The sequence below is a fragment of the Seriola dumerili genome, unplaced genomic scaffold (assembly GCF_002260705.1).
Source record: "Seriola dumerili isolate Sdu_G_001 unplaced genomic scaffold, Sdu_1.0 BDQW01001690.1, whole genome shotgun sequence".
Lineage (NCBI taxonomy): Eukaryota > Metazoa > Chordata > Actinopteri > Carangiformes > Carangidae > Seriola > Seriola dumerili.
Window position 1 is genome coordinate 481,378 of NW_019175945.1, and position 12,573 is coordinate 493,950.

The 12,573-nt window shown below is 41.4% G+C and overlaps 1 protein-coding gene across 1 annotated transcript in view; it reads left to right on the plus strand.

Annotated features, from left to right (window-relative positions):
• The window catches only part of spire2 (spire type actin nucleation factor 2), a 35,182-nt gene extending 24,513 nt beyond the window's left edge, over window positions 1–10,669 (plus strand). Inside the window, exons 9-15 of the mRNA XM_022768555.1 lie at window positions 819–1,041; window positions 3,930–4,057; window positions 5,266–5,400; window positions 5,536–5,603; window positions 5,998–6,025; window positions 7,317–7,414; window positions 10,261–10,669. Of these exons, the coding sequence (XP_022624276.1) occupies window positions 819–1,041; window positions 3,930–4,057; window positions 5,266–5,400; window positions 5,536–5,603; window positions 5,998–6,025; window positions 7,317–7,414; window positions 10,261–10,669 (1,089 nt within the window). The remainder of the gene's footprint in view (window positions 1–818; window positions 1,042–3,929; window positions 4,058–5,265; window positions 5,401–5,535; window positions 5,604–5,997; window positions 6,026–7,316; window positions 7,415–10,260) is intronic.
• The last annotated feature ends 1,904 nt before the right edge of the window (window positions 10,670–12,573 follow it).

The window sequence follows — 12,573 nt, forward strand, 5'->3', positions numbered from 1 at the left end:
CGCCTCCTGTCACATTATTGATATTATTTACCAGACATACAGACAGTATTTCCACAATATAGAGACACTGTGTACAACCCAAATAACTTAATCCAACTGACTAGAAATCTTTTTTTTTTTTTTTTGTGTCACTTGTCTTTTTTGATTTTAAACATTATACAACACTTTTCCAGAATAGTAAAATGCCAGTTTTTTAATTTTGTTGCTATAAAATGAACAACTTATCAGGGCTCCTGTTTGATATTTGAAGGTTATTGAGTTATGTACATTGATTTCCAAAAAAAATCACATTACCCAAATAGGAATTGAAGCCGCAACGTCATGATTACAGCAGAGCAAAGCGACAGACTGAGAGAACCGAGGAGTTCAGTTCTGGGTTCATCTTCACTTACGTCAGAGTCTGAGCTCACTGCTGCTATACGTTTAAAAAAACATCCCAGTTTTGTCTTGTATGTTTTCTGTAATGTGAATTGATGTGAACTGTGTTGAATGCTTCAGGTGTTTTAAAGTCATGAAAAAAATAGGATTGACTTGGATTGATTTTTCACATCAGCTCTGACTTGGCTCCATAAAACCGTTTCATTCTGGTTCAGTTTGTTAGGTTAGTTCAAGACAGACTTCACCCACTGTACCTTTCAAGCTTAGTCCACACTATACATTTGCCAGATGACATTTCTTTATGTACACATTTTGTGTGCTGCCTTCTGTCCATCACTTCACCTTCTCTCTTTTTCTCCTCCACCTCCAACTCCTCCTAATCCTCTTCCTTCTCCACCCTGAACCCTTCCTCTGTCTCTTCGACCTCCATCCCACCACAGGAGGAGGAGTCCCCAGACAACGGGGAGCTGAGGAGGGCAGAGAGCTCCCCCATGCCTCTGAAAAGGGATCGCTCCTTCTCGGAGCATGACCTGGCCTTGCTCCGTGGAGAGATGCTTCCTTCGCTCTCTGAGTCGGTGCAGCTGGACGGCGCGGTGAGGCTGAGGGGCGAGAGGCCGCGGTCCCGGACACTGACCAGCAGCGGGCCGCCTCCTTATCACAGAGGTCAGTGTGTAAATGTAGGCGGGGTGTGTGGAATGAAACACAAGTGTCACCAATAACATTATAAAATGCTTGCTTTTCAGTAACGAAGAGATCATCACCGTCATTAGACTTACCTGTGCTTTTCCTGCCGTGTCAAATCCGAATGTCTGAAGACCTATGAATGATTCATTTAGGTACAATACAGAGCTGTGATTTTAGCGAGGCTGTCAACAGTCAGCTCAGAAACATTTAAAGCACAATATGGAGATGTTTCATGTTTCTGATGTTTCATCAAGCAAACATGTCTATCAAATCCTAGAAATGATGAAGCTTATCCTGTTTGTGTCTTTTGTGTTTAAACATCCGGCAGTTAAAGAAAAGTTTAACTTGCTCACCAGAAACCAGAGTTCATGTTGTGGTTAATGTTGTTTGAATCAAATCCTGGGACCGGTTTCACCGAGATATTTCAGACTGGTCTGTAGTGTTGACTAATTTTAAGCCAAAAATATTAGACATCTTCACAATCAAAGACACCTGCTTTAACCAGCACCCAACAACAAAAAACAGGAAAACATGGCTCATAATGTGCGTTGTTATGGAGAGAGCAAAGGGAAGGGAAAGAGTTTTTAGAGACTGCAGACATTTATTTTTTCCAAATCAGATTTTTCTTTTTATTGTTACACACTTTATACACTCCTGTAACTGTTGAATTCTTCCTACAGGCAAATATTTTCTGCTGGGGTAAACAGAGCTGAGCGCTTACATGTGGTTCCTTGGTCAGCCGTTCTTTTTATATTGAAAAAACTTTAATTTACCCAGAATTCATTGTACCACAGTCCGGCTTAAGATAGTTAAGCACTAAACTGCTTCGTGCACCAGATGAATTCAGACTCAGTCTATCTGAAGTCTGACTGTTGGTTATATCTAACACACAGTCACAGTCTGAAACGGGCTCCTGTTGTTTCTAGTCTCCTCTCTGTTGTTGAGGTGACTATTGAAAATAGATTTATGATATAATAGATTATAACATAAATTGGATTATAAATGAACACATGGTAGCGTTACTGACACTAAAAACATATCAGTTGTCATATTAGGCTCATGGCCTAAACTTCCACCTAATGTCATTGAAACACTGGAAATAAGTAATTAATAATTAGAGATTTGTCAGTGTGGGGCAGAATGCTGGAGAGCAGCAGGTTGTGGTGTGTTCACAATCAATGAAGCCAAACAGCTGGACAAGAGTTAGGCATGAGTGTTTTTACATTGCTTCTCAACCAGGGTTCACTGACATTCAACAATCTGCTGTCTAATTAATTCATTGGTTATGAAATGGTTTCCTATTTGGCTGAGAGAAAGATAATTGATGACATCAGCTGCTGTAGTGTTAGTTTGCAGTGAAAAGCTGCTCACTCTGTGGCAGAAGATTCACATCGGCTGCAGTTTGAATGATGTTCCCACAGAGGGAGACACAGTGCTAGTTATACTACAGTGCAGCCTGTGGTTTCCACACTCTTCATCTATGTGTTGATGAACTGAAGACTTTGATCTTTTGGCCATGAGCTGATATCAAGCCCAAGCCCCCACAAACTGAGGGCGCACAGATCATCGATACCAAAGTCTGGACAGCGTTTTAAAGTTTCCAGCTCTCCTGCCTCGAGGCCTGGAAGGAAAACAGAAGTGTAGTAACTAGAGGGTCATGACAAAACCCATCAACTGCTTACGTCTACTGCTAAAAATGAAACACAGGCCCTTTCCAAACCCCCCTTCTAATTATAGAACTTCTATTCAATTGGAAGTAAAATATTTTTTAAGGGTTTTGTTTCAACCTTGAAGGCCATATAATGATCCTGTGGTTGTGGAGACTTTGTGTCCTCACTGCCTCCAATCTATCCTCGGTTATCCCTCAAGCAGTAACCTCATTAAATTACTGTTCCCTCACTGAAATAAGAGCTGAATTGTGTGTCAGTCCACCACGGTGAAACTCTCCCAGCCCTGGCTGACGGGGGGGTTGACAGGGATTACATCTGCTATGAAGCTATTAGGAAAGTTGGGATGGATTCTAATCAAATATAAAGATGTGCTGATAAAGTCAAACTGAGGGGGAAGGAGAGTAGAAGCTAATGGGTCTGAGTTGTGTAGTGCATGTAAACCACAGGGAGGATGATATGTTCGATGGCCATGGTTCATGCATTAGCCGCATCGTCGTCCATTTTCAGAGGTAATTGTTTGAAAAAGGATCCTGATTCAATCCGTTCTCAGTCTCTAGATCCACACTGCTGCATGCCACAGCCGGCAGGCAAACCCGAATAATAGCTGCACGGACATTTGTTGTGTAGTGCATGACTCTGCCAACAGGAGACTCTCCAGCCTGAACTGTGTGAATGTGAGGATGCAGTCCCGTAAGCCCCAGCTGTCATCGGCAGCTGATACAAACGATATGTACCAATGACGTTTGCCGGCCTGTTGCAGCCTTCCTCTCTGCCTGTTTACTTTCCATTAGAGACAAATTGACACCCTCCATTTGAAGGATCAAAGAGGCACCCAGTTTGAGCTCTGTGTGGTTGGGGTTTAACCCTCTCCTGCCTGAGCCACTGGGCGGACCTCTCAGTGTGATCTAAGTTACAGATGTAGCAGCACGGGCTGAATCACTCCACTGAAATGAGATGAATAATACATGACAGTGTTGGAGTCGATAGACAAACACTCTGATGGGCTGAGATCTGAGATGGGCCTAAATGAAAGAGGCTGCTGTGTAATTCATGGACTTGTTAGACTGGGATTTGTGGCTTTCTCTCATTCACTTACTGATGCTGTCCTCATTCGATTCAGTCCGATTTAGTTCCCCCTGAAAAAACTTGCATCATTTCCTCTCTCTCTTCCACTTCTCATCCATTTCCACATCCCAGCCTCCTTCCCAGTCACCGGCTGGGTACCATCCTCTCCGGCCCGCCTGTCCCTGAGTTCAGTTGACGAGACCATAGAGGGGTCAGACACGGCGTCAGGCTCCAGAGCTGGAGACGAGCACCAGTGGATGGTGAGTTAGAACCACAGCAGCATGAGAGGTGGTGCTTTGCTTCCTGTGGAGTCACAGGGGTCACGAAAAGGTAGCTTCACGAAAAAGCTTTCAATTAAATAACATTGGAAATTGAGTTTGCTTGGAATTTTTCATGGAATTGTTAGATGTTAGAATTTCCATTTCTCAACGGCTTCTTGTCCACACTGACTCAAGAACTGAGGGTCAAGGTTGATTTTTGACCGTGGAAACAGCAGTTCAAAAAAAAAAAAAAACAGTTCTATAGCTTTCAATCATATCCCATGATCTTTGTCACTTTGCCTCAGAATGTATAAAAGCTCCGTAAAGCGCTCAAGAAAAAAAATTTGAACATGTCGAATTCATCAACTGGGGAAATCTGTGGATCTGTGATGAAGATCTGATGATATGTGATTGTTTTCTCAGCTGCTGTTTCCGAGATCAAAAATCAACTTTGAATATCAACTCTATTTACTTTCTTATAAAGGAGCTCAGCTGCATTTCCCAAAAACCACTGGTCTGTCAAGTAGTGTGACCTCAGTCTCACCACGAGGTCTGCTTAACACTCCTTTCACTGAGACTGTTTTTGGTAATTAGTATTTTCAAAGTCCAGACTGAACATTGAAGCAGAGTTTTAAAAAATCTTTTTCAGTTGTCTGGAGGTGTTTGAGAAATATAATATATAATCCACCATACATATATAGTGTATATGTATGTGTTTGTAAATACATACTGTGTATATATATATATATATATATATAGCAGGGAAGAACACATAATATTTTAGTGTGGATCTGGTTATCTGGTTGTATGTTTCCTCAACATTAAATCAGGAATCTCTTGACACTTAAATATTTTGCCTTCGCAAAGTTATTATAGTTATTATATTTGTTCATTAGTGTGTGTGTGTGTGTGTGTGTGTGTGTGTGTGTGTGTGTGTGTGTGTGTGTGTGTGTGTGTGTGTGTGTGTGTGTGTGTGTGTGTGCGCGAGCGCGCGCGCGTGTGTGTGTGTGTGCGTGTGTTTGGTTTTGTTTGTTTGTTTGTTTTTGGGTGGTATGTGTATGTATGTAATAAGAAATGTATTGTTATATTGTTTTATTTTCTATCAATAAAATAACAAATCAAGTAGTGTTCATAACATATGGACTACTTTTTGTAGGAAATCCCACAATGTAATATTAACATCTATGTGACATGACATGTGTCAGGAGGAGTTCAGTCACCCTGTGGAGAGTCTCGCCTTAACAGTGGATGAGGTCATCAATGTGCGCCGGGTGCTTGTCAAAGCAGAGATGGAGAAGTTTCTTCAGAGCAAAGAGCTCTACAACAACCTGAAGAGAGGCAAGGTAACGGAGGAACTTCCCTCACCTCTGTTTCTCACTGTCATGTTTACAAACTCAGTAACTCTGTGTGTGTGTGTGTGTGTGTGTGTGTGTGTGTGTGTCTGTCTGTCTGTCTGTCTGTCTGTCTGTCTGTCTCAGGTTTGCTGCTGCTGCAGAGTGAAGTTCCCTCTCTTCTCGTGGCCATCTACCTGCTTACTGTGTAAAAGGTATCACAGAAAACTTTCTGTTCACCTTCATTTTTAATGATTTCACCACGTTTCCAATTCTCAGCAATGCCACCAATAGGAATGAATGCTAAAACCCAAGTTATAATAAAACAAAATGACTCTGGCTCTTTAAGTAGTACAGTAAAAACTGCACCAACAGTAACACGTCTCCAGCCCACACACTTAAGCTATGGTAGCCTAAAATTCACATAGGACATATTTCAATAACTTTGATAATGGCATACCCAATTTAATTATAATTAATACTGATCAACAGCCAAATTAAAAGATCTGTCATGATATTTTTATGATATAATCTAGCGAGCATCTCCCTTCCTACCCATTTCACATTCAGGAATACAGTTGCATTGAGTAATTTGTGTTTCCTTTACAGATCCGTCTGTGTCTCCTGCAGTGCAAAGGTAAAAGTAAAAAAAACTGTGCATGTGTTCAGTTCAGCTCACAGTTTGATTCTGTGATTATTTGGCTTCGTTACACATCAAAACTGAGTACACCCAGATGTTAAATCACTAAAATGTTAAATGATTCAAAACTGTGTCGTCTAACAATAATTGTATTATTTTTTAGTTGAAGTGAAGTATTAGTTGTATTAGTTAATTTAAGTAATTGACTTTATGTATTATTAAAATGAATAGATTAGACTATATTTAAAATACAGGCCCCAGAATACAGAATACTTTGGTCAGATGAAACCAAAATAAATGAGTTTGGATCAGATGCGGTCTAGCAGGTTTGATGTTGAGCTGCTCAGGACCACCACAGTGACTGCAAAGTGCAGACTGTGAAACAGGGGGGGGTAGGAGTGTGTACTTAAAAACTACACTATGAATGCAAGTGTAGATATAATACTGACCGAAAAGATAACTCCCAGTTTCAAAAAGGTTGGCAGGACACACTGCGAAAAAATCACAGAGGAGTTTTTAAATAAGAAAGAAGTGAAGACCAGGCCACGCATGGCCCCTGACTTCAATCCCGCAGGTGGGATCATCAAGCCACAGGATTGAAAAATAAAGGCAGACATAAAAATGATTTGTCAAACATTCATTTTTCAGATTAACTGGCTTCATTCTTGAGCTTTGGCTTAAAACAAATAAAATGCTATTATATGTACAGGATGTGTGATTGCTTAATATTCTAGTGACACTCAGCAGGGCTGTACTCAGGTTTGTTGTACACTGTATATATTGTTTTGTAAAGCAGTACACAGAGTTGATTTAAACAGGATATTTCACCACTTTAACATATGTTTTCAGTTTGTCAAGTCTAGTGAAGTGGCTGGTATTTCTGTTGACATCAGTTCTTCTGTTGTTCTTTTGTTGGTTTTAATTAGTCGCCTCAGTCCCTGGCCATGTTGGATGTGTGGGTCTGTGCTCTGTAGGTTTGACATTTAGGCTGTTTGGACTTTCTGTTTTTTGTGATTCTAAATGATGTGTGTCGTGTGGTTGTTTGTTGGAGTGCCGTGACTCGTTTGTGCTGTTTAACATTATTGTGGTTTGTCTTTATTGAAATATATGTTAATTTGTGGCTGTGTCCTTAGTGTTTGTGTGTTTGAAGCTATTGGTTGTACTTGGAGACTCGATAAATACTTATATGAAAGCGTTTTGCCTTCAAGTGCGCTGTGTCCCATCACAACACACTGCCGCATTCTGCTCTCATCTCTGTCTCACTGTCTTCTTCTTGTTGTGGCTCCAGATGAAGATTCCCTCAAAGAAGATGGCCCATATTCCTGTGTACACTGTGGGTTTCCACAGCACTCCAAAGAGCCATGGACACAAAAGCCAAGTCTATAAGTGAGTCTGCGTTTGTCTGTAAGGCCACCAGAAAGACAGTCAGACCCTGTGATGAATAGTTTAGAAAATGATGAAACCTGACCCAGAATTAGATATTTGTACACAAAAGCCCTTGAGCCAACAAAGTGTTTATAATACTGGGTAAAAGGCAAGGACAGAAATATGTTTTACAATTAAGAGCAATAAGATTATGAGCGATTTCTGCCTAGTGGTCAGAGCGGTTTAAAGATCATTTTATCACTCAGTCCGCGCATCCAACCCTCCCCCTGCCCCATACAGGCACATGATGAATCTGAGGGGTTGCAAGTAAACAGAATTGGAAAGTGGAAAAAATGAATTTTTTTGCACAAAATAATTTTTTTTTTTTCTAACTTTTTTCTAATTGATGCTTTCGCTCATGAATTACTTGGGTAATTTTACATCCCAAAGCCCCTAAAGAAATGTTTCAATTAAACGATCTGAGATGTTTGTGTTTAAACACCCTGTGACAAATGCATCCTGTGGAGAGTGGTCACAAGTAGACTAAGACTTACAACCCAACGGTCAGATTGCTGTGAGGTTTATTAATCACATTGGTACTCGTCCGAGGATACACCGTTTCCATTTGGAATCTCCATTCGTCCAAAATGGTGCCACCTTTGTTCAAATTTCAATTTCTTTAGACATCATGTCTCATAATCTGAGATTAGACAAATTATCTTGAAATTTGTACATTCATGCACCCAAAGGGAAACATCTTTTGATTCCTGTGAACTTCCTTTCAGTGCCACCGTCATGACTTTACATTTTTAGCCCTAAAACTGGTAAAACTGGTAAAGGCTATACCAATCATTTAGCTCAATCCACTGCTGTGACTAATGTTAGCATGCTAACAGTGACAATGCTAACATGCAGATTTTGTAGCAAGAGTAATGTTCAAAAATTAGCACTCAACAATGTACAGCTGAGGATGATGGGAATTCAGTAGTTTTGCAGATATTTAGTCACAGACAAAAGTTTGGACAAATTAAATTTTTGACCTGATGATGGTGCTGGATAAAAAGTCAGAGGATCAGCGAGGTTATTATAGTTCAGGCTGAGTGGGAACATGAATGTGTGTTTTAAACGTCATGGCAAACCATCCAACAGCTGTCAAGATATTTCACAATCAAAGGAGGAGGAAAAGGCTTCATCCTTTTAGGACCATGAACAATCTGCTGCTGAGGGATTTCAGTGTGGACCAGAGTGGTAGATTTACAGACCAACATTGTTATTCCTAGAACCACTAGTGTGACCAAAATCAATAATAAATGAGTAAATGAAGTAAATAAATGAGTAATAATAAATAATAACCAATAATCTGTGCAATATTTGAATACGGTAAGATTGTATTAATATTGCAGCCTTCAGCCTTGTATCAGGGCTCTGTCACTTATTCTATATGTGAATATTTACTGACACTGAGGAAGCTATTTATGAACTCATTTACCTTTGTGTGTTATTTCCAAAGTTCACTCAAGATTAAGTTGACCTGACCTTTCAACTAATCACTGCCCTTGTTCAGGTCAAGGACAAATACCCCCCCCCCCCCCCCCAGGTTAAGAACAGGTTAAATCTGTCTAAATCTGCCCCTCCCTCAAGCCACTGACTGCTAACCTTCTCCAGCCTAAGCAGAAAGAGCCTCTGTGTTTACCTCAACCAATCGCAGATTGCCTACTCAATCCAATCACCAGTGTCCACCCCCCCTCACCCCACCCCACCCCCACCTACCGCACTGGTGTTATATAATCAGTGTAGCGCCATGGCCTCTAAGCAGCCATTATGTAATAATTACCCAGCTGTCATTAATATCCTCACTCCTTGTGCCTGTGTGAAGACAGACGTGGAAGAGAGAGTGAGAAATGGATGGAAAGAAAGATGGAGCGAGAGAGCTAGACACTGAGTTGGGGGGAGAGAGAGGGAGTGTGCTAGCATGGTGTTATGCTGATCCGCTAACACCTGTCATTAATAGCTGCCACTATAAGGACAGAAATAGTAGGTTTTATAACAGCAAATGTTAGTGTTATTTTAATCAGAGAAGTCAGCCTTAATCTTCCTGTTGGTGGCCGTGCTGGTCCCACTCCCCCATCACATGTCTGTTGATTTGTTTGTTATACAGTTTATCGTGTTGGGTTTATATTTCATTCACTGTAAATGAGCTTAGAAAGTCTGGCTTTATATTTGCTGATTTACTGTGAGAGATGAGACACAGTACATCTCTTCAGTCGATATTCATCCATTTGAATTCCATGTTAAAGTCCTGCCACAGTAAAGATATGAACCTATAAGTGACACAGTTAAATCAGTGAACAGGACAAAATAATACATGAGGAAGAAATTACAGAGCGGCTGTTTTTAACATGTTATTTCTATTGTTTTTTTCTGGTGACTCAGCAGTGCCACTGTATATAACAACAATAAAGAAAAAAATTAAATAAAGTCTAAATCTCCTGCTGGTGCTAATCATGATCTGAGAGCCACACGATCTGTGTATATATATATATAAAGTTAGCTTCCCTGGCGTTGGACTCTGGTTCTACGCTCCCTCAGAGGTTAACATTATTGGTTATCAACTTGTTTGAAATCATCTAATGTTTCTCTTTTAAAGGCAGCCATTAAATCTTCCCTGCCTGGTCAACACGGGTCTTTCAAACTTTACACACCTAAGTGAAAAATGATTAGTCTGTAAGGCCAAGCCCCATTAACTCTGCTGACATCACGCTGGCTATTTTCTCAGACAGAGCCTGCTGACTGAGATCTCTGCTTTGAGGTTTCCCTTCTTAATATATGAAATATAAACCTGTCTGATCCTCCCTGTATCTCTGCAGGTCCCTGCGCAGTTTGTCCCGCCGCTCAGTGGAGGAGGAGTTCCCCCACCTGTACGCTCACGGCTGCACACTGCGAGACGTCTGTGCTGAATGCACCAAATTCGTTGCCGATGTCATTTCCTCCAGCCGCCGGAGTCTGGACATCCTCAACAACACTCCCAAGAGGGAAGCCAAAGCTGCCGCCGCTGCTCAGAGACCACAGCTGCAACGTCAGTCCCACCTCGACATTTGCTCGCAACCAAGCCCTCCCCAACCTCACCGTCAGCGTCACCCTCCACCTTACCCACAGTCACAGTGTCACCCCCAGCTCCCTCCCCACTTCCATCATCAACAGCAGCAACTCCACGCATCGGTGACACCTTCTTCGCCGCAGCTCCTCACCAAGGTGATCAACAATGTGAACCAATGAGTAGATTGACACTTTCTGCCTTTCTGCCTACACACACACTCCTTAATGAATTGTGCTGCTGCACCACACTGCACACACACGCACGCACACACACACACATGTACAGAAAAAGTAGTGGTCTTCAAGGGGTTCTAGTAGTTACATGCAAAGCAGTAATGACCTCAAAGAGCCATCTGATTGGTTCACATGAATAAAAAATAATAAATGAGAATACATAATCCAGTGAGGATCCTTCAGAGTTCTTTAAGTATTGCTGGGTTGGAGTATTACATGCATTATTGAATGGTTATGCTATGATATGATATACTGTATAAAACTAAAGAAGATTTTTCTGGAGCTGTATAGATCCCTTTTTAGTGAGAATCTAGCGACTGTAAACCACAACCACCTCACGCATCATCCAGTCCCCAACAACATTATCTTCCCTGTCTCACCATCTCACTCACACACACATGCACAGAGCCCCCTATTCACTTCATAGGGTTTCAATAAGAAGCAGTTGTGTCTGTATCTGCCTTATCTACAGCATCATGACTTCACTCCCTGAAGCTCACGGCTGCTGGGAGGCAAGCATTTTGGGGGAGAGGGCAGATGAGGAAAGTACTGGTGGTGGTGGTGGTGGTGGTGTTGGGGGGGGGGGTGTACACTGTGAGAGAGAAGGTGGAGGTGAGTTTGATGGGGATAAAAGCTGCCCAGCATTTAGTCAACATGTAACCGTACCATTTTAGCTCTTGTGGTTGCCTTGTTTTTGTCATGAATGTAACTTAGAATCAGAACAGAAACAGAATTGTAAAACAATAAGCTCGCACACAGCATAATGACTTTTATTTTTAATCATCCAAAAAAGGATTTGTAACGAGCGGCTGCTGTTTAACTTTTGCATTTTAAACATGCTTTTGAAGTCCCAGGTCCAGCTGGATGAGGTATGATAGTGATGACACTGTGAATGTAATGGGGTGAAGCTGCAGACTGCTGCGTCTTTAACTGATACAGCTCGATGATGCTGATGTGAAGCGAGCAGATGAAACTCCCGTCTCTCTCACTCCCCATGGACGCTTGCAATCTGCTCTGGTTTTGTAAACACTAAGTAAACCTCAACTGCAATAAAATCTACTGACAAACACGACCAGTGCTGCATCTATGGGTTTTACTCCTCACCTGCGTTCACCTGTGTTCAGCTGCATCTGTGCCACATAACGGCTTCAGTGGTCATAGAGCTGCACTTCATTAATAAATGGAACATAATGTTGTTTATTTCAATGAAAGGATTTTTTTTCATGCCTGCGCGCCGGAGACGGTCAGAGCCAGAGGCATATTGTTTTGAGGAGCATGTCCCGGTCTCGTAGACATGATATCTCAGTTACGCCTTGATGCAACTTCTTCAAATTTGGCACAAATGTTCACTCAGATTCAAGAATGAACTGATTAGATTTTGGTGGTCAAAGGTCAACGGTTAAGGTCAGCGTGACCTCACGAAACACTTTTAACCATTTAGACTTCACACAGCAATTATGACAAAATTTCACACAAATGCTTCATATTTTCTGTGACTCTGGATAAACAGAGATGTAACCTGAAACTCGTCTGAGTGGAGGAGGCAGACGACCACGAGGAGGTGATTCTAGTTTTTTCAAATATGGAAAAGTAATAACAGATAAACAGGCTGATTTTTTAATTTTCTTTTATCACAGAACAGACTCGTGATCAAAAATCCCTGAGTAAGAGAATATCATTTAAAAATGAGGTTACAGACATCTGCTTTGACAAGATTTATGAATGTCAATTTTTCAAAATGTATGACGCACTTGTGTGTTAAATCTTGGTCCCCTGACAACAGGTCGTTTGCCTGGAGCCTCTGCCCCCAACCATCTAAAATTTAAGTCACGTTCCATCTTTCCAGACCT